The 25394-nt window shown below is 48.1% G+C and overlaps 2 protein-coding genes across 4 annotated transcripts; one reads left to right on the top strand and one right to left on the bottom strand.

Annotated features, from left to right (window-relative positions):
• The first annotated feature begins 1420 nt into the window (after positions 1–1420).
• On the top strand, positions 1421–17690 carry LIN54 (lin-54 DREAM MuvB core complex component). 3 transcript variants are annotated; one of them, XM_026041335.1, is made up of 13 exons: positions 1421–2144; positions 5860–5980; positions 6918–7063; positions 8233–8388; positions 10652–10868; positions 11719–11792; positions 11949–12146; positions 12929–13020; positions 13874–13945; positions 14487–14589; positions 14852–14989; positions 15799–16001; positions 16450–17690. In XM_026041335.1, exons 1-13 carry the CDS (start codon positions 1452–1454, stop codon positions 16649–16651), a joined length of 2415 nt encoding a protein of 804 aa, XP_025897120.1. In that variant the 5' UTR covers positions 1421–1451; the 3' UTR covers positions 16652–17690. The 3 variants fall into 3 exon arrangements, with proteins under 3 accessions (XP_025897120.1, XP_025897119.1, XP_025897121.1); XM_026041334.1 differs by having other exon boundaries at positions 8230–8388; XM_026041336.1 differs by lacking the exon at positions 8233–8388.
• A 3473-nt stretch (positions 17691–21163) lies between these two features.
• On the bottom strand, positions 21164–24913 carry THAP9 (THAP domain containing 9). The gene is made up of 5 exons (XM_026041306.1): positions 24834–24913; positions 24559–24757; positions 24085–24406; positions 23708–23858; positions 21164–23317 (listed from the first exon to the last, which is right to left on the bottom strand). Exons 1-5 carry the CDS (start codon positions 24911–24913, stop codon positions 21361–21363), a joined length of 2709 nt encoding a protein of 902 aa, XP_025897091.1. The 3' UTR covers positions 21164–21360.
• Positions 24914–25394: the final 481 nt, after the last annotated feature.

The raw sequence follows: 25394 nt of genomic DNA, 5'->3' as shown, positions 1-25394 counted from the left end.
TGTTGCTGGTTCCAAGTTGTGCTCCGCTTAAGCGTGTGTATCTTAGCCTAGTTTCAAGGATATGCCAGTGGCTCTGGCTGGCAAGGATACTTGGTTTCACTTGGCATATGTTAACACTTCTATTGCTCCCAGGAGTATCTCTGCTATTTTAAGGGCTACACTGGACTTCACGCATTTATACAGCTGCTTTATTTTGCCTCCCATTCAGGCCAAGCACAAATACAAAATGCACCGGTGGTTTGAGCTCCTCCTTCCCTCGTCAAAGTGACACTTGCAAAATTAGTTGGAAAGGAATATTGCCAGTGGCTTTAGGGCAGCTCTGGTTGGTCGTCTTTAATCTGTATAGTTATCCCAGAGTCTTCGTGTGCCTAATGAGACAGCACAGGGAGGTGGCCTCTCCTGGAGTCCCTCCATCCGCCGCTGCTGCATTGTGATCTTCGTTACACACAACAGTGTCCGGGCACATCCTCCTAATACCTCCATTTCTGAGTATTTGCTTTCTTTTCTTTCTCAGAAAAACAGTTTTGCCCGCCCTGGGTAGCCCTTGCTTAACACACCCTGACCTAAGTGACTCACTTGAACTGCTCATGGCGGCAGCGTAGGAGATGAGCAATTCTTACCTTAGCAAAATGGATCATTTCACCCTTTTTTTTTTACCCGAGCGCGTCTGCAATACACATTCCCCCACCGTACRCTCTCCCAAGCAGCGCGGGAACATGCTGAGGGAGCGAGGCAATGGAGAGAGGCCCTAATAAGCTGAATGACCTGTCGTCCGCCTCTGGCAGCGTTGCTACCATGTGAAAATTGCCACTCGGGGAGGCGCGGCTTGGCCGTGGTGTTGAGGTGGGCTGCTGATGGAGCTGTTGTGGTTAATAAAGCCCCCAGCCCCTAGACAGCTGTTGCTTTCCTGTGTGTTGCAACCCAGATGTCTGCAGGGAGTATTTGGGCACCAATGAACCCCCACAGGCATTTGGTGGAAGGGAAAGCRCTCTGAGGAAAGGTGATGTGCTAGCAGATGTCGGTGTGTACGACACAGCTTCTAACACCTGTCAGACTTGTAAAGCTCTCTTATTCCTTTATCTCTGTCAGCTGAAATCTCTATGGCAAAGTGTCTGTGTCTTCAGGGAAGGGGCTCTGCTTTAAGTGTATTGTCAAGAGCGGATGGCAAGGCCGTTCAGTTASCTTCAACAGATGATCCTGGAGAGATATGAGACAAAAAGTATTAGTGAAAGCAAATTAAGCTAAATGTGGAGCTGTGGCCACTTGTCTCTTGATAGACCTTGTCTGCTTGCACAGTGTGCTTGTTCTTCAAGAACTTGTGTTCTTGTAGTTTCTCTTTTAGTAGGCATATTAAAGCTTTGCAAAATGCGTTTTTTCTGGAAGCTGATAACTAACTGCATTGTCGTGTTCTTGCAGTACCTGCTCCTGTCTTCACTGCCACAACTGCTAAAATGGAGGTGGTTTCAGCCGAAGTGAACAGCTTGCTCCCGGAGGAGATCATGGACACGGGCATAACTCTGGTGGAAGACGACAGCATTGAGGCCGTGATTGTATCGTCACCCATGGGAGATTCCATTCCCATGGAAACAGAACTGGAAGAAATAGTGAACATGAGCTCGACCAGCGACTCGTCGGCCGCGGCCACTGCGGCGGTGACCGCGGAGCAAGTGACCGTGCCCAGCAACCACTCGGGGGAAGCGGCRGCCAACGCGACGGCCGCCAACGCGGAGACGAACGCGGTGCTGAAGCCCGCCTTCCCAAGCGCCCTCCACAAACTCGGTGCTCAGACCCCTGTCACTATATCTGCCAACCAGATCATCTTGAACAAGGCCGCCGACCTGAAAATAGGCACCCAGGGCATTAAGCCGGATGGGCAGAAGCTGATTGTAACGACTCTGGGCAAGTCTGGCCAGCCCATAGTGCTCGCGCTGCCCCACAGCCAGCTGCCCCCGGCGCAGAAAGCCGCCTCGCCGGCCCCGGGGACCGACTCCAAGGTGCCAGGCCAGCAGATCAAGGTTGTTATCGGCGGGAGGTCGGAAGTGAAACCCGTCGTCGGCGTCTCGGCTTTGACGCAAGGGAGCCAGCTCATCAATACGGCGGCCCAGCCTTCTGTGTTGCAGACCCAGCAATTAAAAACAGTCCAGGTAAAGTGAGTTGGGCTGCTGAAAGCTCTTATAAACAGCTGTGTTGCTGCGACTCCTGCCCGTTTCCTGCACTGATGGGCAAAGGGTGGCTGCCACCCTCTGTGTTCGTTCCGTATCTAGAAACACGATGCTGCGCCCGAACTCCTTTTCCATATGTAGATTCATCTGCGATCTCATGGCCTCTGCCTCTGGCTACTGCCTAGAAACTTATGGTTTGTGACAGGGAAAAAAACATTGAATTGAAAKGGCCTTTTCCATTATTTTTACTAGATTCTGCATGCTTTCAGGAAGACTGACTCGTGCTTTTCTGTGGCTGTTATTTTTTGCTTCATAGTGTGCACTGCTTTCTTCCTTTAGGATAAAACCAGCTTTTGCTTCTAATGTTTTGTCATAAATAGGCTGCCCCCAAAAGACCTCACAGCATATGAAAAACAGCATCAAGGTATCTTTTGTATGCTTCAAATCTGCTAAAGTTTGTTAATGACTGTGTGCAGAGTAGGCATTCTCATAAACCAGACACTTTGACATCTGACTTKGAGTCTGGCCTACAGCCGGAGATATTTGAAACTGAAAAAAAACTGATGGGATCTGAAAATGTGTTGAAAAGGGCTCAGTTATTACCCAGATGCTCCAATTTTTCACGTAATGCRCAGTGGAACTAAATGTGAGTGACTCTGTTCTAAGCAATAGTGATGCATGAATAGTATCTCATAAGAACGAAGGAGAGTAGCACTCAGAAAGGGTTAGGGAGCGAAATATTTGCTTTGCAGTCTGTAAATGAAGTGAGAAATCAAAATCTAGATATACAAATGAACAGTGATGTGCTGCACATGAGAAAAATAAACTCAAGAGCAGAATGGTGAGTTCTCCAGATGCTGTTTCCTAGTAAGCAAATGCAAGCAAATGCAATCCTAGTGGTTGGTTGTCACACTATCTTCTCAAGAGGCTTCTGCGCTTGGCTCGCATGAGAACTTTTAAGAATGGGTCAGTTGACAGCGTTTGGCCTCAGTTTCTCCCTGCAGACTGACAGATAGAGGCAAGCAGGGAGATAATGAGTTGGCCGCCTTTGGCCAACTTGGACTTTTTGTTTTCGTCCCAGAGACACATGCAGGTAGATGAGGGATTTGTAACACCCGTCGTCGTGACCAACACAGGAGGTAACCCCCATTTGGACTCCCTGGTGTGGCAAAAGAAGTTAGATGTTTACCCCACGGTCTTGGAAAGGTTGTTGGCCTCTCAGTGCCCCTCTTGGCACCTTCAGCGTGGCAAACAAGCTGTGATTACGTCCCTTCCTCCCAAGGGTGTTGTGGAACCGAACTGCTTTGGCAAGATCTTTTGGACACGAGACAACACGGCAGCTCAAAYGGGCGCAGCAAGATGAATTGCTTGAGAAAGACAGCTTGAGATGGCAAAGGGCTCTGCTTGGTTCTCCTTACATCAGCGCTGTCTTTTCAGGGCTTTTCAGGTCACTAGAGGAGTTAAATGAGCGTTCCGCAGCCCCGCTGCGAGCTCCTCTGCTGTTGGGGATCTCAGCACATCGGAAGAGGCGTCCGGGGAAACATTCCTGAGGCTGTCGCTGCCTCTCTGATGGCAGCTCTTGAGAGAGGAGGCTGCAGCCTGGGAAATGCAGCGTGATCCTGGCTTCATCTCTACCGAGAGGTTTATTGCTGTCCCTTGTAGTATCCACTTGRACAACTGCACTGATTTCAGCTCTGTCAGGAGGGCAGAAAGTTTAAGCTGTGTGGGCAAAACTGGCGAATCCAGGGGCTTTCAGGCCTGGGGCTCCAGCCCGGCTGCACACTCAGAGAAAATGCTGTGCTGCTGTAGCACACGCAAGTATAGGTGCATTAAACCAGCTTTGACCTTACARATGACTCTGGTTTAACCAGAGAGGCAGGTCCACTTGCATTGCTGCCACTGAGGCAGCCCAKCTTGAGCACGTCTGCCTGTGGTAACTCCACGGTGGCCCCTCTCTGGCTGTAGCATTCCTGCGCTTTTGGCCAGATAARTCATTATAGTGGCTTCATCTTGGCACAGTTTTTGCACTCCCTGAGCTCAGAGTAAACCCTGAGTCTTATTTCTTCACCCTCGGTCATAATCTCAGAAGATTGCCACAGTGGTCTTGTCTTGTTTCCTAGACTTGGTCATGTTATCATTGCTTCAAATAAGTATTAAATAGTAGGTACAAGGTCCCGTTAGGTCATCTACAGCATGGATTTCAGAGCACATCAGCTCCTTTGTGGTAGATGGCTGCATACACGTAGCCTTCTTCAGTGGTAAATGTGAACTAGGGTTTGTGTGTGTGGTTTGGGGTGTTTGTCTCTTTTTTATGACTCTAATGCTATTTTACAGTTGAAGGCAAAGGCTGGTGCTAAAAGTGCCCTGTGGGTCTTGTTTACTAGAGAGTGCTCGGAGGAAGCCTCTTAGAAATACAAGATGCTTGAAGATAAATCCCTTGCATTCTGGAGGGGGAAGAAGCTGCCTGTTTGCCTCTTAATCTAATAATATTCTTTCGGAAGAGCTTTTTGCCCCAGGAGCTAATTCTGCAGTCTAATTCCAAGCAAGTTGCGAAGAGCTCGCAGAGGCTGAGCAAGGCGGCGTGGAGCTCCTCGTGATCAGCAGTGGCAATGACAGAGGGCTCCAGAGAACGTCCTTGTGCTGCAGCATCGAAGGGACAGTCTGTCACCTCGATGATTTCTCCTGGTTTCTTCAGTTTCCTACAGAAACAAGGAAGGAGTTTGCCCGCCACTGCCTGGGAAGCTGTTACAAGAAGCCGGAGTGGATCTGCTCCAGTGGCCAAACCCTCCAAAGGGCTCACGGGGAAGGGACAGCGAGCAGGGCAGGAGCTGTCAGGGCTTAGGGGCCAAGGGCCAGGCCTCGTCAAGGGCTGGCCACTTCAGGCTTGCACTCGCTGGCTTTTCCTAGGCCATAAGGAATTAATCCATTAGTTAGAATGGATTAGACTTCTTGCTTCCTAGACAAAAATCATGTAAACAAAAGGATCTTCTCTGGAGCTATTTCTGCCCCTGACCCATTTTATCCATCAGTCTTGCACCACTGCAGGTTGCACCTGGGGAAAGCAGCAATGTTTGTGCTAATCAGCTATTATTTTTAAGTTTTAAGTTCCAGGATTTTTTTGTTTGTTTGTTTTTTTAAGTTTCCTGCCCTCCTTCAGTTAACAGATAACCTTTCAAAGGCATTTTAAAGTGTATTTGAGGATTGTTGCTGGAGATTGTCCACCTTAGCTGCGTGATCCTGCTAGACTTGGATCTCCTTGGGAGCCAGACTTYGCCCTCGCTTCAGACAGTGGAAGCCACAGTAACTGAAGGGCCATAAAACCTCGTGGCAGGGTCAGATTAACATCAGTAGAATGAAGATCATGAATCAAGCAGGTGAAGTGTGCAGAGTTGATGAGAAAATTAAAATGTGTGCAAATTGCCCACCCCCTCTCCAATTTTTTTTTCCCACAAAAGTCAACTGTGCCATGATTTTAGCTTGTCTGTTAAGAACCAGGTGTTTGAAGCTTTCACTCAATATAGCTCCAGAAAGAGCTTCTGCGTTGCTGCAGGTAAAACAGCTAGCACTTTTCACTGAAATGGGAGCTCAGTGATTGTTTCTGTGTGTGAGCACAGCCTTCTTCAAAGCTTTTCTTAATTTGATGTTTCAGATTGGAAAATGCTCAAGTTAGTTAGATATTTTTCTATCCATCTTTCAGATTGCGAAGAAGACGCGCACCCCAACCTCTGGGCCAGTGATCACCAAGCTCATCTTTGCAAAGCCAATCAATAGCAAAGCTGTTACGGGGCAGACGACTCAAGTATCGCCAGTCATTGCAGGTTATACTTCTTGGGCTTGTTTTGCTCTTCTTTTTYTGGTTAGAAGAGATGGTGTTTTTAGATTTGAAATTGGAAATGTTACATAAGTAACAGGAGCAAGTCAATCTGTTCAAGACATCTCCCTGAAATAAATACAATGGAAAAAAATCAGAGGAAATAAGTACAATGAAAAAATTCAGAGGACTTTTTCCCAGACCTGTGACAGAAGCATTCCTCATGGATGAAAATGCTTCTCTACATGAGAAGAAAGTGTTTTTAAGATCTCTATACACTTTCTCCACCCTAAATGGCCAGGACAACTTGCCAGCTCTGAGAGCTGGTGCCATTGTGGGCAAGGTCTATATGACTATTTCTCATTGCCTGTCAATTTTTGCAGACTGAGGTGTAAGCTGTGTTTTTTTGAAAGAACTGTAAAAACAAGTAGGCAGAAAAGGAAAACTGTGACCGTTAAAAAACAAATGAGAAGTGTTGAATAAACTAGGTGGTATAATTCCCACAAATGGTGATGCGTTTCAGGTTGCAGGTGGCTTTAGTTGTGTGCTGTTACTTTTGATTTATGTGCCGCCTGTCTTGAAGTCTGGAAGCTTTGGAGGAGGGTAGTTTTCCACTAGGATTATCCTTTTCCATGGTGCTTCTTGATGACTTGATCATCACGTGACCATTTGATTTTAGGTAGAGGTTAGGCTGGGTCGTTTTGTCTTGCTTTGATATCAATAGTGCGAGACGATAGGTTAAATAGAAACCGTGAGAGAAGTGAGTCTGGAACAGAGTAGCCTTTTGTTCTTTGCCAAATATAACAAAAGGAATTCCAGTGTCCTTACCACAAGGTAATATCCCCAGAAGCAGGRATAAATAGTGAAAGCCAGAGAAGCTTTTGGCTTTAAAAGCTGTTGTGAATGGGGACAACTTGAGCTGACCATCTCTCTGTTGATTATAGGTAGGGTTCTTTCACAGTCTGCTCCAGGAACGCCACCAAAGACGATAACAATCTCTGAGAGTGGAGTTATTGGATCATCCCTGAGTACCACAGCTCAGCAGACACCCAATAAAATAGCTATCTCGCCACTCAAATCCCCTAACAAGGTAAGGAYTTGATTCTGGCTGCAGCCTTCCTGTCTCTGTCCACCCTGCAAAGCAGTTTCCCCCATTTCTTGCCAGTCCCAAACCATCTATTCTGAAAGCAGCTCTACTTTCTTAGCTACATAGTCAATGTGGCTAAGATTTTTTGTTAAGGTTTGCCATGATCCTTGCTAAATACAGAACCAAGGATTTGCACAGGTAAACAAGAAATAGGGGGAAAAAAACTTGCTGGTTACAGGCTGAGCTGCAGGCAGGTGTCAAGGTGACACTTGAAAGTTAGACTTGATAAAATTTATCTTGACAAGAGGAATAATRTTGGAAGGATGGTGAGTTTGAGGCAGGAACCAAGAGCTGGGCCAGTCTAATTCTTCTTGAATGCTTATTTGTATCACATGCACTACTGGCAGAATGACRTTTTTAGGTAATATGCAGCAAAGAGCTTCTATAATTACACAATTACTAAGGCAAAATATGGGGAATAAGTAAGTTAAATCTTAMTGGAATAAGTTTTTGGGATAGGGCAGAGACTGAACTCCATCTTGTTTTCACTGTAGAGGAGTAATTCTTTGCATCACTTTAGAACAAATGTCTCGGGCTCAGAAATAAGGATCAATAGCAAGTGGGAAGTTTGAAGTAAAATGGAAAAAAACAGCCCTGGAAAGGTCATAGGTCTACAGAATATTGTAACATAACTCTGTGTGGAAAGCTGGTTGGAAAAAATGGATCCCTACAACAATCTGAAAACGAGACTAGAAAATGGTAATCAAGTCCTTGGAGTTTGCCTGAATTCATGGTATATTGTGAGATGGTTACTCCCCACTGCTCCCCTCATTTGAGACTTCTGTTCTTAATAAAATTGTCACAGTGCCACTTACAAAGCTACTCTTTAGCAAATGCATTCGTGACAACACTGAGGCTTCAGTGACAGTTTTCTGTCTTTGGCCTTGGAAGCTGCTAATGCCTCGAGGCTTCCAACGTGCATCTGAACGTAGGTGCCGTGGTTGGAAGGAGCCACCCAGGTGCACGGTGCCGAGCGCCATGCCCTTGTTCCCAAGGTGAGCTGGAGGTGCCAGTTGCCACCTGTACCTCTTGGATGCGGAGGGGGACCTATATGTGCAGGGTGCTGTTTACTGTGCAGAGATTGAAACCAGCTTCTTTGTTTTGCCAAGCAGCTAACAGTGGTGTCAGTGGCCTCCCAGCCTCCCAGCTCCCCGCAGAAGACGGTGAGCGTCCCCCTGAATGTAGCTTTAGGACAGCAGATCCTCACAGTGCAGCAGTCTGCACCCTCTTCCCCTGGGAAGGCCATAGTCAACCACACAACGGCACAGGTACCGACCGGCTTTTGTTTCCTCTTCTAGCATGTCTGTGTCTTGTCTCATCCCTCGGGGCAGACGGGAGCACCAAAGTGCCAGTTTGCAGYGGTCAGTCTGTCCGTCCCGCAGTGTTTTTGTTGTGCCTTTTGCTTAAGAGCAGGCTCCAAAACTGCTCTGAGGAGCAGGCGCTTTTCCTAGGGTGTAAGCCACCATCAGGGCCTTCCAGGGGCTGCAGGGAGAAAGCAGCTTTTCAACCAGGCAAGTCTTGCGCAGATCAGGTAATTGCCTCTGTACATTAAATCTCTCAAGTCATCTGAGAGTCTCCCAGCGATGCAAAGAAGAGTTCCTGAGGTGCCTCAGTTTCTTCCACTTGGGAGTAAGGTTTCTGTCCCCCTGAGCACGGCTGCTTTCCAAGTGTTTCTGAGGCTGACGACAGAGCAGCAGAGATCKGCCCAAGCGAGACACCGAGAGCTGCCGAGCTGGGTGTTAGTGACTTGTGCATCSCTGTTTCTACAAGAATGTCAGGATTGTCCATCTGAGCGTGGAGAAATTTCATTACCATTAAAAAAAGAAAACACAGCACTCAAGCCTTTCATAACTTCTTACTTTCTCTGTTGTGAATTATGTAATATATTTCTGTCTCAATATCTGTCTTCCTGTTTTGGTCAGCATGAAGGGAGGTCTATGAGTGCAAAGACGCAGGGGGTTGCTTGGGAGGTAGATTTGCACATAGAGCAAAAGACCAGGCATTGAGGCAGGTTTTGACAGTCTTGTCTTACCTTGACTGGTGCTTTGGGCACTTAGACACCAATATTTCTTTTTCTCCTGGGAAATGTTATCTTTGTAAAATGGTTGTAAAAATATTACTCATTTTAATGCAAGTGCCCAAAAAGACAGGATTGAGATGCCTGCACGGTACCTCCCCCCAACCCAGGTCTGATCCCAAGTTATCCACAGCAACACAAGGGTTTTCCTAGGCTGCACAGGCCCTTTTGAAGCACTAAGAGCTGCCRTGAAAATTGTCTAATTTTCCCAGTTGTCCTTGGACAGCAGCCAAAAATTCATGTGCTAGAAGGAACTTTGCCCGCGTTGGTCTCCCTGTGATAACGTTTGTACTGTGACTGCGCTCCCAGATAGAGCTTATTATGAGTTGCTGTGGGTTGTTGAGGTTTCAATATATTTTTAAAGAAATCTCAAGAAAACAGCTTTTGTAAAACAGTATTTGGGAAAATACATGTAAATATAGATGTCAATTCTGTAACTGCAGCAAGTTGGGGAGCTGGGAAAATAGAGTAATAAATGGTGCCTAAGCTCTTCTAAAAACAAGGCTTAGTATCAGTGAAATTTAACAGTGAAATAGAATACARATGATATTTAATACTAATATTAAAATATATGGGGAATAAGAAGATGAACTGTAAAAGTAGTATGATACAAGGGGAGAGCAGAGGAAGGATCCAAGGCTTTTGCTGTTGTCAGCAGGCATGGAAAAAACGCCCTTCTCCACCAAACCAATCATGTAATAAATACAAATAAGTCAGGTAAATATTTCCTTGTTAACAGTTCCTAGTCAGAGAGAAATTGGAAATAAGTCTAGCAAAATGGGAATATGCTGTTGCCCCAGCTGAGATGTCAGACAAAATGCTGTCAGATCTCTGCTTATTTCTTTTTCTTTGCTTTTCCCCTTCGTTATTCTTGCTTCTTTCTTTCCTTGGCCAATCTGCTTTSTCATCTGTTCATGTTTCGGCTTGTGCTGTCTTTCATTCCCATCTCGAGGGCTGCCCACTCATTTGTAGGTTTTCATCCCAAACGGTCCAACAGGATGTATCTACATCCACAAAGATAAATTGCAGTAGCCTAACAGGAGCAGATCTGCAGGAGCTTGTACCCCCATGTTTTTATTAGTAATGTTCTTAGGCTTGTTCCTGGCTTGCTTTTTGAATACAAACTGCACAATGTTCTCTGTAGTCATCTGGAGTAAAATATGGCTGACATGGTGTGTCGGGAAGGGGACTGAGTCACTGCACCGTGTGATTATAATATGTTTGGGAGTTTGGTGTGAAGATTTGCAAATGGAACTGAGTTTGTTTTGTTTCAAGACTTCAGGGACATTTAATGACTTCGTGTCTCTGTTCTGCTATAGAAAGTCAACACAGGGATAACTGTTCTCGTGGATATTAGGGGTTAAGGAGCTGTTCACTAAAAAAATGGAAGGGTAAATGCTGAAGTTCTGCCTTGGTCAAAAGTAACCTTGCTGCTGCGTGTGTTGCTTCAACAGCCTGTGAAGTCAGCAGTGCAGACCATTACCGTAGGAGGAGTGGGTACCTCTCAGTTTAAGACCATTATTCCCTTGGCAACTGCACCAAATGTCCAGCAGATCCAGGTACCTGGAAGCAAATTCCATTACGTGCGACTTGTCACTGCCACAACAGCCAACAGCTCCACCCCATCTGCCAGCCAAAATCCCAGCACGAACACCCAGCCTCTTCAGCAAGGTACGTGCTGGTGCCCAGGACCTTGACTGAGGTACCCAGTGAGGTTTGCTCGCCTTGTTTGCAAAGCCTTGACRTGGTGACTGCTTGGAAGAAATCTTACAAGACTGCTGGACAGACTTGCTKTTGTGGTAGACACCTATGGATCTAGGAAGGCTTCGTGTTCCTCTATTATTTCTGGTTTGACTGCGGAAATGCTTCTGTGTCCAACTCTTCTGTAGTGAAGCTGAAATCTCGGAGCATTTGGGGCGGCTTTTCCCGTAGCTTATCASTTTTCTGGGTTGATTCGTGGCAAGTCCTCGATGGCCCTGATGAAAAGTGGGAAGCTGGGAAAGGCCCATGGACMTTTTGCCAGGCTACTGCAACCTTAAGATTTTGGAATATAAGGTGCTTTCCAAGAGCTAGATGTTTCTGCTTGTTTTTACCCATACTTTCTGGAGTCCTAATGGAATAAGCAGACTCAAAGACGGATGTGCTTTTATGTTCTCCTGTTTACAAAGGGAAACCCAGGATTCAGAGGTGGTGTGCACCTGGCCTGCCTTTTTTAAGTGTTGCTGTGAAAAGTGCACCTGGTCGTCTTACTTATTTACCAAGGTGTTCTTCAAACATAGCACTGTAGATGTGATTGGTGTTGGGTCAGTTCATGTTAAACACACAGATAGAGTATTTGTGAGCAGAAAATAATGTAGCAGAGATAGTGGATGAATTATCCAAAGGAGAAAAAAAAATTCTACGAGTTAGCCAATGCATGAAATGAAGAGTATCTTTGTAGTCGTGTTGGTGGAAGTTTGGAGCACAGGGAACTTGACTTTGTGAGTCCTGAYTGTCATGTCGTGTGGTTTCTCTATCCTAGCAAAGCCCGTGGTGGTGAACGCAACTCCCGTGCGGATGTCTGTCCCCATCGTGCCAGCACAGACYGTCAAACAGGTGAGTTGAGCACTACGTGCCTATTCCTGCCTGCTCTTTGCTGGCCAACCAAGAGGTCCAGTTTGCAGCACTTCAGTACAAGGATTTATTAAAAAGTCTACCCTGGACAGCCAAAGATTTCATAAGGATTCACCAAGATTCCACTTTTTTTCCTAGGTGGTGCCCAAACCAATCAACCCAACTTCCCAGATAGTCACTACCAGTCAGCCCCAGCAAAGACTTATCATGCCAGCCACTCCACTGCCACAGATACAGCCCAACCTCACGAACCTGCCCCCGGGCACAGTACTGGCACCAGCGCCTGGCGCAGGCAACGTAGGCTACGCAGTCCTTCCAGCTCAGTATGTCACGCAGGTACGGTGCTCACCCGGCGACAAGCCAAGGAATCGAGCTGATACCATGTGTATTATGTTCCTGTTGGAGTTCCTGCTCTGCAGAATGTGTTTAGGAATTAGCTTTCTGCTTTGCTGAAATCTGCTTAAGGTTCCCAATGAAGGAAGTGCACACGACAAGTTCTGCTGAAGCCTAACTAGTCTATCAATAGAAATAAGGATAAATAAATCATTTTTTTTTTTAGCTACACAAAACAAACTGTGCARCCAGACCAACTGATCTTGTTTCCCTTAGTTAATTGCACATGTTGGGTTTTTGGTTGATTCCAATTATTTTTTGCTATGGGTTTTTTTTTTTTGTACCAAAGTGATAATGAACTGTTGAAAATTCAGGTCCACAAACACCATATCAAGTGGGTGGTAAGTGACTTGTAGACTGAGGAAGCTACTGTTAAGTTGCTAGTGCAGAAAGTGAAGTTGATGTTTTGGGGAAGGGTCCCTTTGGGTGCATAAGGGGAAAATGAGCATGGCTTCWAGGAAATGTTTGGTGTGAGCATTTRTTTGTGGTCTCTGTTACATATGTGGCGGTAGATGATCTAGTAGAGAACAAAAACAGCCTGAAATCAAGTTTTCTTTTCTGCTAAATGTGTAAGTCTGGTCCAACTTSTACCAGTTTCTGAAACTGCAGTGAAAGACCTAGTATTTTACTAACAACAGATGAAATGTCAATTAAAAGACTTGCTGGAAATAACACTCTGCAAACCTTTATTTTTCATGTTACACATTAACCTTTTGTTTTCTTAGTTACAGCAATCATCTTATGTATCTATAGCAAGCAACACTGGCTTCACAGGGACATCTAGTATCCAGTCCCAAGCACGGCTGCCCTTCAACGGGTGAGTGTTGGGCGCACACGTTTTCCAAMGCAATTCTCCTGCAGGGTGAGCTGCTGAATAAGCAGCTTGCTTCCCCCTCAAAAAGAAGAAAAGACATGTTTTCCCCTAAAGGCTGGAAATAGCAGTTGTTAGGAATTTTATTTCCACTTCCACACCCCAGTATATTTAGAGGTTCTGACAAGTCTCACTGCGATTCYGCTCTCCAAAAATTGAGTGCGCAAAGGTAGTTTTCATGGCTGCCACCTGAAGTGTGATGCAAAGGAACCCCAAGTCCAGGTGCAGCTATTSAAATGAATGGGTTTCTTTTAATCTCCTGGCATTACATGCAGAATTTGTTAGGTAAGAATGGACTTAATCTCATCAACAGTGATTAGTGACACAAAATGCTTGGTTTTTTTTTTTTCTTAAGAGTAGTTATATCCAATCTCTGCTCTAAAATACTTCTTTTTGTAGACTCAATGCTGGCTTTTGGCTTTCTTGCTTGTTGCTCTGGAGRTTGTAATTCTATCTAATTAATTTAATTCCAACCTGAACAAAATGCAAGGCATGGCCAAGCTGTATGACCATCAGCTGCCCGCAGCCCCTCTTGTGTTCAGAGGTGTTCTGGGGCACTAGTTATCACCTGTTGATTAACTTTGAGCCTTATTGCCACCTCAGGCACACAGCTACGTGTGCAGCCAATAACCTGGCTCTTTCTGGGTTGGAAAGATATCCCTTATGGGAGTTGTATAAACACAGTTAGCCAAAAAGCTGTTGCAAGGGGACTGTACAAGTTTTCTTGTGCTTGTATGAGACACACATGTGAACACTGAGGGTTTAAATAATTCTTTTTTTTCCTTTTTCTTATTCTCAGAATAATTCCCTCCGAATCTGCCAACCGGCCCAGGAAGCCTTGCAATTGCACCAAATCTCTGTGTTTGAAACTGTGAGTAGAGCTTGTTTTTAAGCCTTCCAACGTTGACATTGCATATTTATGCCAGGAGCCAGAATACAAGGTTTTTAGGTGCGTGAAAAGTGGGAGGTCTCCATTCTATTTTAGGGTGATCCCCTCCGTGGAAATGGTGCRGTGTCTGTGCCATGTGAATGAAGCAGAGGGGCAATTGTGTCCGCCTCAGTTTGTCACAGACTGCTGACCTTGCAGCCTTGCACACAGGGGAACAATTTGATTCAGCGTTTGGAGCTGAGTGCTCGTTGCTGCGAGTGCAATTGYATCCCACAGTACCACTAAGTGGATCTCTACCAAAACATGTCAGTAAAGCCATGCTGAGTTAAGTAGCTCAGAAAGATGGTGCTGGGTCTTTTTTGAGGCATATGACTAGATAAATGTTTTTTCACTGAGGCTTGCTTCTTCTCAGGAGATGCTTCTCAAATGCCAAACTGGGTACAAAGGCAACGACTATTATGATTTGAGGAGATGCTGAGTCTTCTAACTTGAGACCACCTAACTTCCATGTCTTCTATTTCAGGTACTGTGATTGTTTTGCAAACGGGGAATTCTGCAATAACTGCAACTGTACAAATTGCTACAACAATCTGGACCACGAAAATGATAGGCAAAAAGCAATAAAGGTGAGGAATCTTTTCTGTCTGTTCTTCTCGCGTTGTTGAACGGAAAAGCATGTTCCTATTGGGTACCAATTTCAGCAGCATCTTGAGCAGCACTGAGACAGAACAGCYGACTTGTGGGTTCTTACCTTGTAGAGCTACAGGGTGCTTAGGGTGGGTTTATAACACCTCAATATCCTACTTGTGGTGGGGTGGGGTTAGAGCTGTCGCCTTTAAATCCTGCTCTCCGAGTGCGATGACTGATGTTTTGAGTCTGCATTGACAGGCCTGCCTGGACAGAAACCCCGAAGCCTTCAAGCCCAAAATAGGGAAAGGAAAGGAAGGAGAATCGGATCGGCGACACAGCAAAGGCTGTAACTGTAAACGCTCGGGATGTCTCAAAAACTACTGTGAATGTTATGAGGTACAAAACACAATCTTGTCGCGAAGTCTCTGGCTTCTCCTTTTGGTACTGTGACTTGCCAGCTTTGCTTTGTCACTTAGGTTGTGTTCCCCTCCTGACAGTAATATTTTGACTTGGGCCAAGATTTGAAAAGGTGTCTGATTAGTACCCAAGGCACATCTTGCTGTTGTCTGTATAGTTTGTAAACRGGGTTTGTGTTGAGTACGCAGCAGGGAAAATGCTTCTCGTTTTGCACTGGACCTTCTAAGACTTGTCACTATTGCAGCAGCAGTTACTTTGATCTTCTCTTCTGGCAATTTGCACATACAAAGCAATGTGTATTGCAAAATCCATTGCTTCCCGTAGATTTATTTTTAAAACATGTAGCAACTATGTACTCAACTTGAGGGTGTCCTTTACTGAAGAGCAGTATTTCCTGAGTACAAGTCTGGCACCATCTCTCTAGGAACCCGAGCAGTTATAACAGCATCGCGCACGCAAGAACATCTAAAGCTTTGGAAGTCAAAGGCCAAAATCTTGTTGTTTCAGCTAAATGACTGTTTTAGGGTTGCAGAGGTGGAATTCCCCTCTCCTCAGTGGAATTCATTTGGTTTTGAAGGCCAGAAAGGGCTAACTGTGAAATCTTTGACTTGCATTTGTCTCGAACGTTCGTTCTGGGGAGACATCTTGCCTTGATTTCAGAACTTGGAGTAAGCATCCGTGTTTTTTTCCTGGAGATAATTGGTAACACACTACAGCAGAAATAGCTCTTGTTTTGTCATKTAACAGATCCAAACTGCAACTATTACCTCACAACCTGTTTCTTTCAGGCAAAAATCATGTGTTCTTCCATATGTAAATGCGTTGGCTGCAAGAACTTTGAGGAAAGCCCGGAGCGCAAGACACTGATGCATTTAGCAGATGCCGCYGAGGTTCGAGTCCAGCAGCAGACGGCGGCGAAGACCAAGTTGTCTTCCCAGATCTCGGATCTGCTGACGAGGCCGACGCCAGCACTCAGCAGCAGTGGGGGCAAGTAAGTCGATGCAGTTCACAGAATCACAGAACGGTTGAGGTTGGAAGGAACCTCTAGAGATCACCTRGTCCAAGCCCTCTGCTCCAGTAGGGGCACCTAGAGCATGKGGYGCAGGGCGGCATCCAGGTCGGTTTTGAGGACCTCCAGAGAAGGAGACTCCACAGCCTACTTGGGCAGCCTGTTCCAGGGCTCTGTCACCCTCCCAGTGAAGGAGTTCTTCCTCACATGCAGCAGGAACTTCCTGTGCCCATTGTGCCCATTACCCCTTGTCCTAACCTTGGCCACCACTGAGAAGAGCTTGGCCCCTTCCTCCCTACATTCCCCCTTCATGTACTTAKTAATCAGATTCCCTCTCAGCCTTCTGCAGTTCACACTGTCACTTGCTCCTAATGGGACCTTTGTTCTTGTGGGGAATGACTGGGGTTTTTATTCCGTTTATTCCGTTCAGGCTACCCTTTACTTTTGTCACCAAGGAGGTCGCGGATGCCACCTGTGAATGCCTCCTCGCGCAGGCAGAGCAGGCGGAGAAGCTGGGCAAGTCCAAAGCAGCAGCGGAGCGCATGATCCTGGAGGAGTTCGGACGCTGTTTGATGCGAGTTATTAACTCTGCAGGGAAGTCCAAAAGCGACCCTTGTGCCATGAATTGCTGACGCGTGCACGTGAGCTACAACTAAGCGGACTGAACGAAACATTGAAGGCACCGGGACACTTTGGGTCGGGGCGGAGGATTTAATAATATTTGTTCATTTGGTGCTTGTTTTAAACTGACTTGCAAAAGATTGAAATGAGCAATTCTTTTCTAACAAGATGTAGAGTCTTTTAAATCGTAGCGAAATCCTCTTCTACTTATGACGATGCCTAAAGGTGAATTTTTTTCCTGATGTTGTACAGCTTTTAACTAGGGTTTCCTAAAGCTTGGATGTTTTCTTCCCGTCCCCCCAAATAATTGCCTTGAGGGCATATATAAATTATTATAATATATATTATTTACAGTATATGGAGTTGCATCACGTTACACGTAAAAGAAAAGACAGATGCTGACAACAAACAGATGATGCTTTTAGCAATGGGCCAATAATACACAGAGGTCTCAGGGTAACCAAGATAATTCTAGAGAGAAGTGAAATAGCATCTAAAGGGCCAGTAGTCCTGGTGCTGAGGAGGGAGTGCAGCAGGCTCCTTGAGTGTGTACAGCAGTGTGAAAAACAGTCGGTGGTCAAGAATTTCACCCAAGCACCAAGCAGGGCCCAAGGAGCTCAGAGATAAATGCATTTTTTTTTCTTTGCTTGTTGGCTTTGCATGATCAAATCTTTGGTGAGAGCTCAGGTGTTGTCGAAGCTGGAATGTGAAGGTTGAGGCAGTGTCCCGTTGCCTGCCCAACACTGTGGTGTGTTGGCTTGAGTGACAAGCAGCCGGGCACTGTTCCTTAGGTCGAGTTTGGTACTCAGAGGTCTTGGGCAGCCAAATGTCTCCATGGAGGTAGGAGGACTTGGCCCGTTGCATTTTTGAGGGCCTGGCTGGTTCCCTGGAGGGGTATTCCAGCCCTAGAGGCTGGGGTGACAGAGTACGGTGTAACCACGGTTGTCTTGACTGGGACTTGAGCTGCCTGCATCCAAACTGACCCTGTGAACACGCGCGGAGATCATGTTCACCCGGTGTGGGGGTCGTCTCGATGCTCCTTCTTTGTACGTTGTCACGTTGGCAATTTTTTTTTCTTTCTTTTGGTTGAAAGTTTTGAAGAGTTGTTCAGGATGACCGTGAGAGCCATGATCATAGAGGATGCTAGTACAGAATCAAGAGAGCTACCAAAACATACATGCTGGCTGATCCTTTGACAAAAAAAAAAAAGGAAAAAAAAAAAAAGGAAAAAAAGAAAAAAGAAATTACCTATGGAAGTATATAGATTAGCATGGGGGATTTTTTCAGTCTTTGCTATCAGTTGAGGCAAGGTCAGATCACATTTTTGATAGTGGAACACATTWACAAACTGAACTGTCAAGGTATTGACCTAAAAGGAGCATAATAACCATGTTTAATCCAAGGCATTTTTATTAACTGTCTTACTGCTGCCTGAAAAGATTGCTATTTTTTTTCCCCCAAAGGGATTTTGTATTCCTTGTGTAATTGTAAATACAGAGATAGAGCAGATACTTCATGTGGGGTTTTGAGGAGGGCCGGGCTGGGAGAAGGTCGGCACGCGGCAAAGCAGCGGCCGGGCTAAGCGCCTGCACGCGTGAGGATGGAGCGGGATGGGAGGATGTTTCCGCTCAGCGGCTTCTCCACGCGCTCCTGCGTGCTTGGTGAAAGGCCCCGTCTCTGCAACCCGCGCTTGGTGCCCCCCAAAACGGCTTCCCGAGGTGCAGGGGAGCAGCTTTCACCTTCTGGCCGCCATCTGAAGAGCCCTGTCCTGTAGGAGCAGCTCCCTGGGCAGAAATAGCAGATCCGCGCGTGCAAATCTCTGAAAAGGGAATCCATCGCTCACTGGAAGTAATGCCATTTTTTCCATAATTAGGACTTAATTAAAAGTCAGTGCAGTAACTTTACATGTAGATAGTGCAGATATTCAGTTTACTTCTAGTGACCTAATATAGTATGTCCAGTAAGATTTGTATAAATGTAAATTAGTGTAAGTGAATAAAGTAATACCTACTTATGTTATTTTTGAAACAGATTGCAATATGCCTTCTTTTGTTTAGACTTCAATCCATGTTAATTTTGTATATATTCTGTGTCTTACTCTAAATTGCACCTTTTGTGATGTGTATTTATATACAGTGTGCAAAAACACTTGTGAAATTTAGATTACAGTTGTAATTATGTATGATGGCATTGCTTGAGAATATTTTGCTTGTAAAGACTTTGAAGGTGCAATCAGACGCTCTTAGTTCTTCTATGTTGTTTTGAACAAGCTCTCTCCAACACGAAGCTCGGATTCCCTTCTCCCCTCGCCCCGGYGTAGTACCTAGGAATTGGGTTTTGTACTTCCTTAGCCATTTGCATCAAACTGCTGGACAAGATCTACTGTCAAGTTCTGCCACTTAGGTAAAAATAATTGGGAAAGGGGCAAGGGTTCATTTTCTAGTTCTGTTCACAGCGGAAAGTAGAAAAAAATAAATTTATATTTACTAGGCCTATTCGAAGGATACACTTTTTCTATATTGTAAAAATGAAACAGTCAGATAAATCACAAAGAAAAATAAACATTTATACTATTCTGTAAATATGATGGTTTTGCCCTCCTTTCCRTGAGCGCTGCCAGATACCCAGGAAGGATTTCTCACCGAAATGGCCAAGCAGTAACTGGGGTAGCAGTAGGCACGGTTTTGATGCAAGTACTGCCTCGACTGTTGGATACATGAATCCCACTGGAGACAACCTCTTGATTGCTCGAGTGTGTTCCTGGAGAGCAATGACTGCGTGGCACAACACCGGGAAGCTGAGCCCCTGTCTTGGTCTTTATTGTTTTTAATTCTTTCACAGGAAACAAGCTCTTGAGTGCTGGTTAGACAAAAGTTTTGTTTAATGAGTGGCTAGGAAGTTTGGKTTTTTTTAACAGCTGTCATGTTACATTACATGCATTAAGGAATGTGAGGCAAAATGAGCTTGGCCCCTCTTCTTTGGTTCTCGTGTGTCTGATTTCTCAGGAAAAATACCTGGCTGGCCCAAATAAGTGCAAAAGGGATGAGGTTTTAGACATGTAAAGAGGATAAGCTTGAAAGGGAKGTGATGGAGGAGAAGCAAAAGGATTTGGAGAAGGAAGGGCATGCCTGGGAGGATATACCCAGAAGAGGCTTGGTGTTGCTGTGATAAAGGATGCTCTGTTTCACTAGTGAACATSTGGATGAGAAGTGTGGGTAGGCAGAGTGCCTGAGAGAGGCTGTGTGGAGAAAGGGGAGGCAGGAAAAATCTCCTGCTCATAGTGGCTGTAGTGAAGACACATGCGGCAGACTGGGTGCCAAGTCAGTGACTGGTGATAAAATCAGCAGTGAAACTCTACCYTGAGCAGCATCCCTGTGGGCCAAGCAGGCATTTCCTTTTGGTCAACACCCTCTAGCTGCTTCCCAAGTAGTAACCATTAGCACCAACAGGTAAGAGTAACAGTYTGGCAGGATCTGCTCCCCACAGCTCCTCTCCTTTTGCTGCTGGAGGTTTAGATGATGCGAATGTTTGAGCTTGAAGTTTGTAGTGCGAACAACCAAGCCACTGAGACCTCAGCAGCGTTTTGCCCCTTGCCTTCCAAATTCCAAAATGATGTAAAAAAATAGTTACCTCCTACACAGCTCCTTGTGGTAGCCGTGAGGCTGGACTTGGCTATTCCAGGTGGAGTGCTGCATTCCCCAGCAGSCTCCTTAGTGCACAAATGAGCTGAATGAAGAAGCCTGTTCTGCTACATGACTTCSCGGGCACAGAATCCAAATTAATGAGCGGAAACGCTGCCAGAAGCAGCCTGCGGCATGCTGGGGTCGGCAGGCCGTGCCCAACACCAGTACATGCTGGGGAGGACAGTGTCATGTCGAGCCGAGAGCAGGTGACCCATCGGGCCAGGTAACAAGAGCGGAGASGCTGCCCGTGCAGCAGCTCAGCAGTCCGGGCCCGAGCCCTGGCCGCAGGGGCAGAGCACGGATTTGAAGGACGGCCTCCACCCTCTCTGCCCCATTGCAAGTGTGAGAGCTGCTTTCGCGTGTGGAAATGATTCCCCTTGCCCAGGTTTTTAATGGCAATGTTGATTTTCAAAAGTTAAGACTTGAGCGCTGTCGTTCTCTAGTGCAATCCACTTTGCCCCCAGTCCTGCTGGAGGTCCGTGGGCTCAGTTAGCTTGTTGAGGCCTAAAGGCGAGGGTTTAGGGCCACAGACAACACAGTCTTATTCCTCTCCTCCCAGCTTTATTTTCCTTTTCAAGTAAAAGCTTAGTCATCTCTTCTGCATCTTTGAGTGCAGCATCTTTATGATAGACTCAAACGGGCTGCACCATTAATCCCCCAGCCCCCTGCAACTGCAGATGCATCAGTTTTTTTCCTCTTAGCAAGAGGCCCTACGGCAGCAGGCATCCCAGCACCGCAAGGGGACATGGCATTGTCCCCTATTTCCTCACTACACATCTCCAGGGATTCCTCCTCATCTGCCACCAACATCAAGTCCAGGACATGTCTATGTGGCAGCACATGGCGAAATGAACTTYCTTCTTTGGCTCTTGTGAACCGTGATCTGAACCAGTTGCACTGGCCCCACTTGTCACCATTTAACAGATCGAGTTTTGCCATGCAAACTGTTGCCCCATAGTCTTTGGCAACTTAATGTTACCTGGACCTAACTAAGGCTAAAGAGGGGCAACCCTCAGCTGCCAGCAGTGTATGAGGTGTCATGGCCCTACCCAGCTTGGGCTTGACTGGCACTGATGCAAGGGTGATGCAAATGAGAGTTTTCCCTTCAGTCTCTTCCATCGGGGCTTTCCCCAAGGATACTTCAAGTTTTGGGCATATTTTGTTCTGACATGTACGTAACACCGACTTATTTTCTTTACTAAGACCACAAAGTGATTGTCGAGGCTTGACTCCCTGTCAAAGAAATGGTCTGTGAGTGTGGGGAAGAGGGGCCTCTTTTGTCCCAGAAGCTCACAGAAAATTTTCTGTTGGAGAAGCAGATCCCAGAGCTCGGAGTTGATGTGGCCACCTCGCCCTTGCGTGCACGTCCTCAGGACTCGTTCAGAAACACGTGCGATGTGCTGCACGCTTACAGAGGGCAGACTCACCCCACCTGACTTTTTTATGTAGAGCACCGCCCCGCTCCTTAGCACGCTCGCCTCTGACTCAAAAAGAGAAGCAACACACGCGTCGCATTGCACATCAGAGGCCACTTGTTCGGCCACAGCTCCTGCGGCGYGGGCGACGCTCTGCTCGTGTAGCGACGGGTCTGTGAGAGCGTTGCTCAGGGCCAAGTGGCACRCAAAGAGGCCGGCACTGAAGGGATCCTCCGTCGCCAGAGTCCTCCCAGGAGTGGGATCATACTGAGAACGGACCATGCCCAGAGTTAGGTCTGTCCTGTAGAAAGTAGGCAAATCCAAGGAGCTCGCGTCGCCAAAGCCACTGCCGCAGGGTCCCGGTGCCAAGCTGCAGCCGGCCAGCAGTTTGCCGTAAGCCGCCTGGAACGCGGCGCAAGTGGGGTGGCCGTGGCCAGCACAGGCCTGCTGGAGGGCACGGAGAAACAGCTCCAGCTGCTCGAGGCTGAAGGCTTGCGGCAGGAGGCACTGCAGAGGCAGCCCTTCTGGCAGCACATAATTGGTATAAAGCCACGTGAGGCTTTCAGCGTTGAGCAGCAAACTCAGGAATCCCAGCTTGCGTCTGCTTTTTATAATGCACCTACCCCCAGAGTCTGTTAAGGTGAGGAAAAAGCTCCTGGCTTCACTGAAGAGGTGGCTGATTTTGCTGTAATCTCCAGCTAGCAAAGGCCCTTTGTGTCCCCTGCCGGAAGGACTTCTGCCCTGGAACACACTGCACAGCCGGCTCATCAAACGCACAAACTTGACGGTACCGCTGCAGTTCTGGAAGGAGGGCAGGCCCAGACTCTGGAGATGCTCCAGGGCACCGGCAACACCCTCGCTGAACAACTGAGTAGCGAGGTTGACCTTCAAGTAGCAACACTGCCCGTTTCCAGGACCACCGGAACTGGAATTGCACAGTTCTGACAGACTTCTGTCTTGCAGGGCTGCAAGCTCCACAACGTGCTGCCACTCTGCTGCTTCCCYGAGCCACTGCATCTTCTGGAAGCACTGCAGCGCGTTCCTGATCAGCTGCAGCGCGTGGCACGTGTCAAAGAAGTAGGTGATGTCACGAGCAGAGCCGGGCGGGTGTTGGAAAGTGCACTGGAGCCTCTCAGGGTCCATGCGGATCCCCAGAGCTCTGGCCRTCTCGGCCCCGCGCGCGGTGGCACCCGCTGTCACGGACAGCACCTCCACGCCAATGTTGTTCAGCTTATTGATGGCCTGGCGGAGCAGCTGGGCGACGAGGTGGCCACTCAAGCTGTGCACAAAGAAGTAGCCAAGAGGAGCCCTCCAGGGACTCGTGATGCCGACCGCCATGAGGATTATCACGTCYGAGGCCAGCGGGGCTTCGTCGGCATCCAGGACACCCACCCCTAAGTCAACAAAGCCCGTGAGACGCTGGCTCTGGGTGTCCCACTCCTGCTGCCTCTGGAGGGCCATGTCCTGCACCAACAGGGCACAGTGGCGGTAGGGCTCGTCTCCCTTCTCCGCTTTTTCCTGGAGGCGAACAAAAATGTCACTGCTGAAGCCTGGAGCGGCACCACTGTTAGACAGCCAGCTGGAAAAGGAGGAAGGATGTTGTTAGGAGCTAAGATTTAGAGCACAGGTTTTCTAATCTCTTCCTTTTCCCAACGAACAGTTTCAAAGCTTCCTCTCTGCRCGGTCTTAGTGGTTTGACTCCTCTGCGTTGATGCTCGCCCCATGTCTCTATCCTCTCTCCAGTAAGCTCTAACTGATAAGGGGAGTGCTGTTGAAAGAAATGCTACTTTAACATCAGCTGCTTCTCCTACAAAAAATACCTGACTAGTTTTTGCTCCTTCTTTCCAGTGTTTGGGCCATTCCTTCCTTCTCAGAGGTCTATTGGACTATTTTCACCACCGACTTACATTCCCTCAATTTCTAAATAAGTAAATAGAAACCCATCCAAAATGAACGAAAATGAACTTGCTTTGTCAGGCTGGAAGGATGAGGCAGGGGGAAAATCTTCCGCAGGTAGTCATAGACCTTATTGTGGTAAAGSTGGACAACACAAGCAAATTGCTTCATTTCCAGGGAGTATTCTGTCATATGTCTCCAGCTATGTGACTCACAAGGCAAATCTGCTTTTAAAAAAGTACAAGGTCAGCTTCAGTGATGCAAGTAAACAGCTGCTAATCTAGCAAAGGAAAAGTTTTGCAGCACAMGTTCTAGTTAAAGTGCATAGCATTGCCCCTAGAAATCTGGCAGTTGGTGATTACCCTGGCTATTTACAGCCATGTAAGTTCATTAAACTRGAATGAGGCAGCGTCTACTCTGAAGCTCTGACTCAAATACCCTGAGCAGTACCTGAAAACTGGGCCTGCAGCAAACTCACACTTTCCTCAGACAACCGCTTCTTCCCTGCCAGCTCCCTGATGACGCTGAAGATGTTCCTGGGCCGCGGTGCGGGGCTCCTCCTCGCTGCCACCAGCTGCTGCTGCTGCTGCTGCTCCTCGGGCCACGCTCCTACCTGCTGCCCTTGGGCCTGCTGCCCGGCAGCGGCCGCAGCCGCCTCCTTCAGGCTGTAGTTGTGATCCTCGGAGACGACCTCGTCGTCGGAGGGGATCAGGAGCGGCTGCTTGAGGGCTCGCGGGGACAGCCCGCTCCCGCTGCGAGGGCTCAGCGCATCCTAGAGAGGGAAGCACGGGCGGTTAGTGACTAAATCCCTCATGCCGGGGGAGCCCCGCTTGGCGAGTGGGACAGACAGACACGCGTACGGACACGGACACACACACACACACACAAACACACGCGCTCCCCCCGGGGGTGGCGGGCACGCACCGGGCGCGGGGGGAAGCGCGAGGGCACGGCCCCCCGGCGCAGCTTCCGCCGCAGCCCGTAGCGCTCGAAGTCGCCCTCGGCGAAGTGCCTCGAGCACAGGATGGCGCCGGGGCCGGGGCTCCACGCCTGGCGGCTCCGCGGGTCCACGCGGTTCACGGCGCGGATCCACGCGCGGCGCTGCGCGGCGTCCACCGGGAACCTGCGGAGAGAGGCGATCGTGGGCGGGCGGGCGGGCGGAGAGCGCCGGGCCCGCCCCGCCACCCGGCGGCACTCACTGGTGGAAGGAGATGCCGCGCTCGCGGCTGCGCCCGTTGTCGCGGGCGGTGCAGCCCAGCGCCGAGCAGCTCCGTGTCATGGCGCCCCGTCCCTCTGTGCCCCGCTCAACGGCCGCCCCGTAACGGCCGCCCCGYAACGGCCGCCGCCGGAGCCCCGCCGCGCCCCGCGCCTCCTCATTGGCTACCGGGGCGGCGCCGCGATGCGCCTTTCCATTGGCTGGCGGGGCGCTGCTTTGGCATTGGGTAGAGCGGGCGGGAGGGCGGGGCAGCTGCTTCCCAAGCCCCGCCCCAACACGAGACGTGCAGAAGAGTGGCGGAAAGGGAGGGGGAACATCCGGCCAATCGGCAGCGGCGGCGGCGGSGGRAGAGGCCAATGGGGGAGCGGTGCCGCCTCTTAGCCAATRGGAGCGGCGCTTCCCGTCCCTATATATAAGCGCGCCGAGCGCTTTCAGTCTGTTTTTGTGCCGCTGTGAAGTGTTTGGGCTGTGGCTCGGGATGCCCGGGGTAGCGCGGCCTCGAGGCGGCCGCAGGCCGCGTCGCCCGGCGGGGGTACCGCGAAGC

This window comes from Nothoprocta perdicaria, unplaced genomic scaffold (assembly GCF_003342845.1).
Source record: "Nothoprocta perdicaria isolate Ctin4 unplaced genomic scaffold, notPer1 scaffold_281, whole genome shotgun sequence".
In the NCBI taxonomy this organism is placed as follows: domain Eukaryota; kingdom Metazoa; phylum Chordata; class Aves; order Tinamiformes; family Tinamidae; genus Nothoprocta; species Nothoprocta perdicaria.
This window is presented reverse-complemented; position numbering and strand designations above follow the sequence as displayed.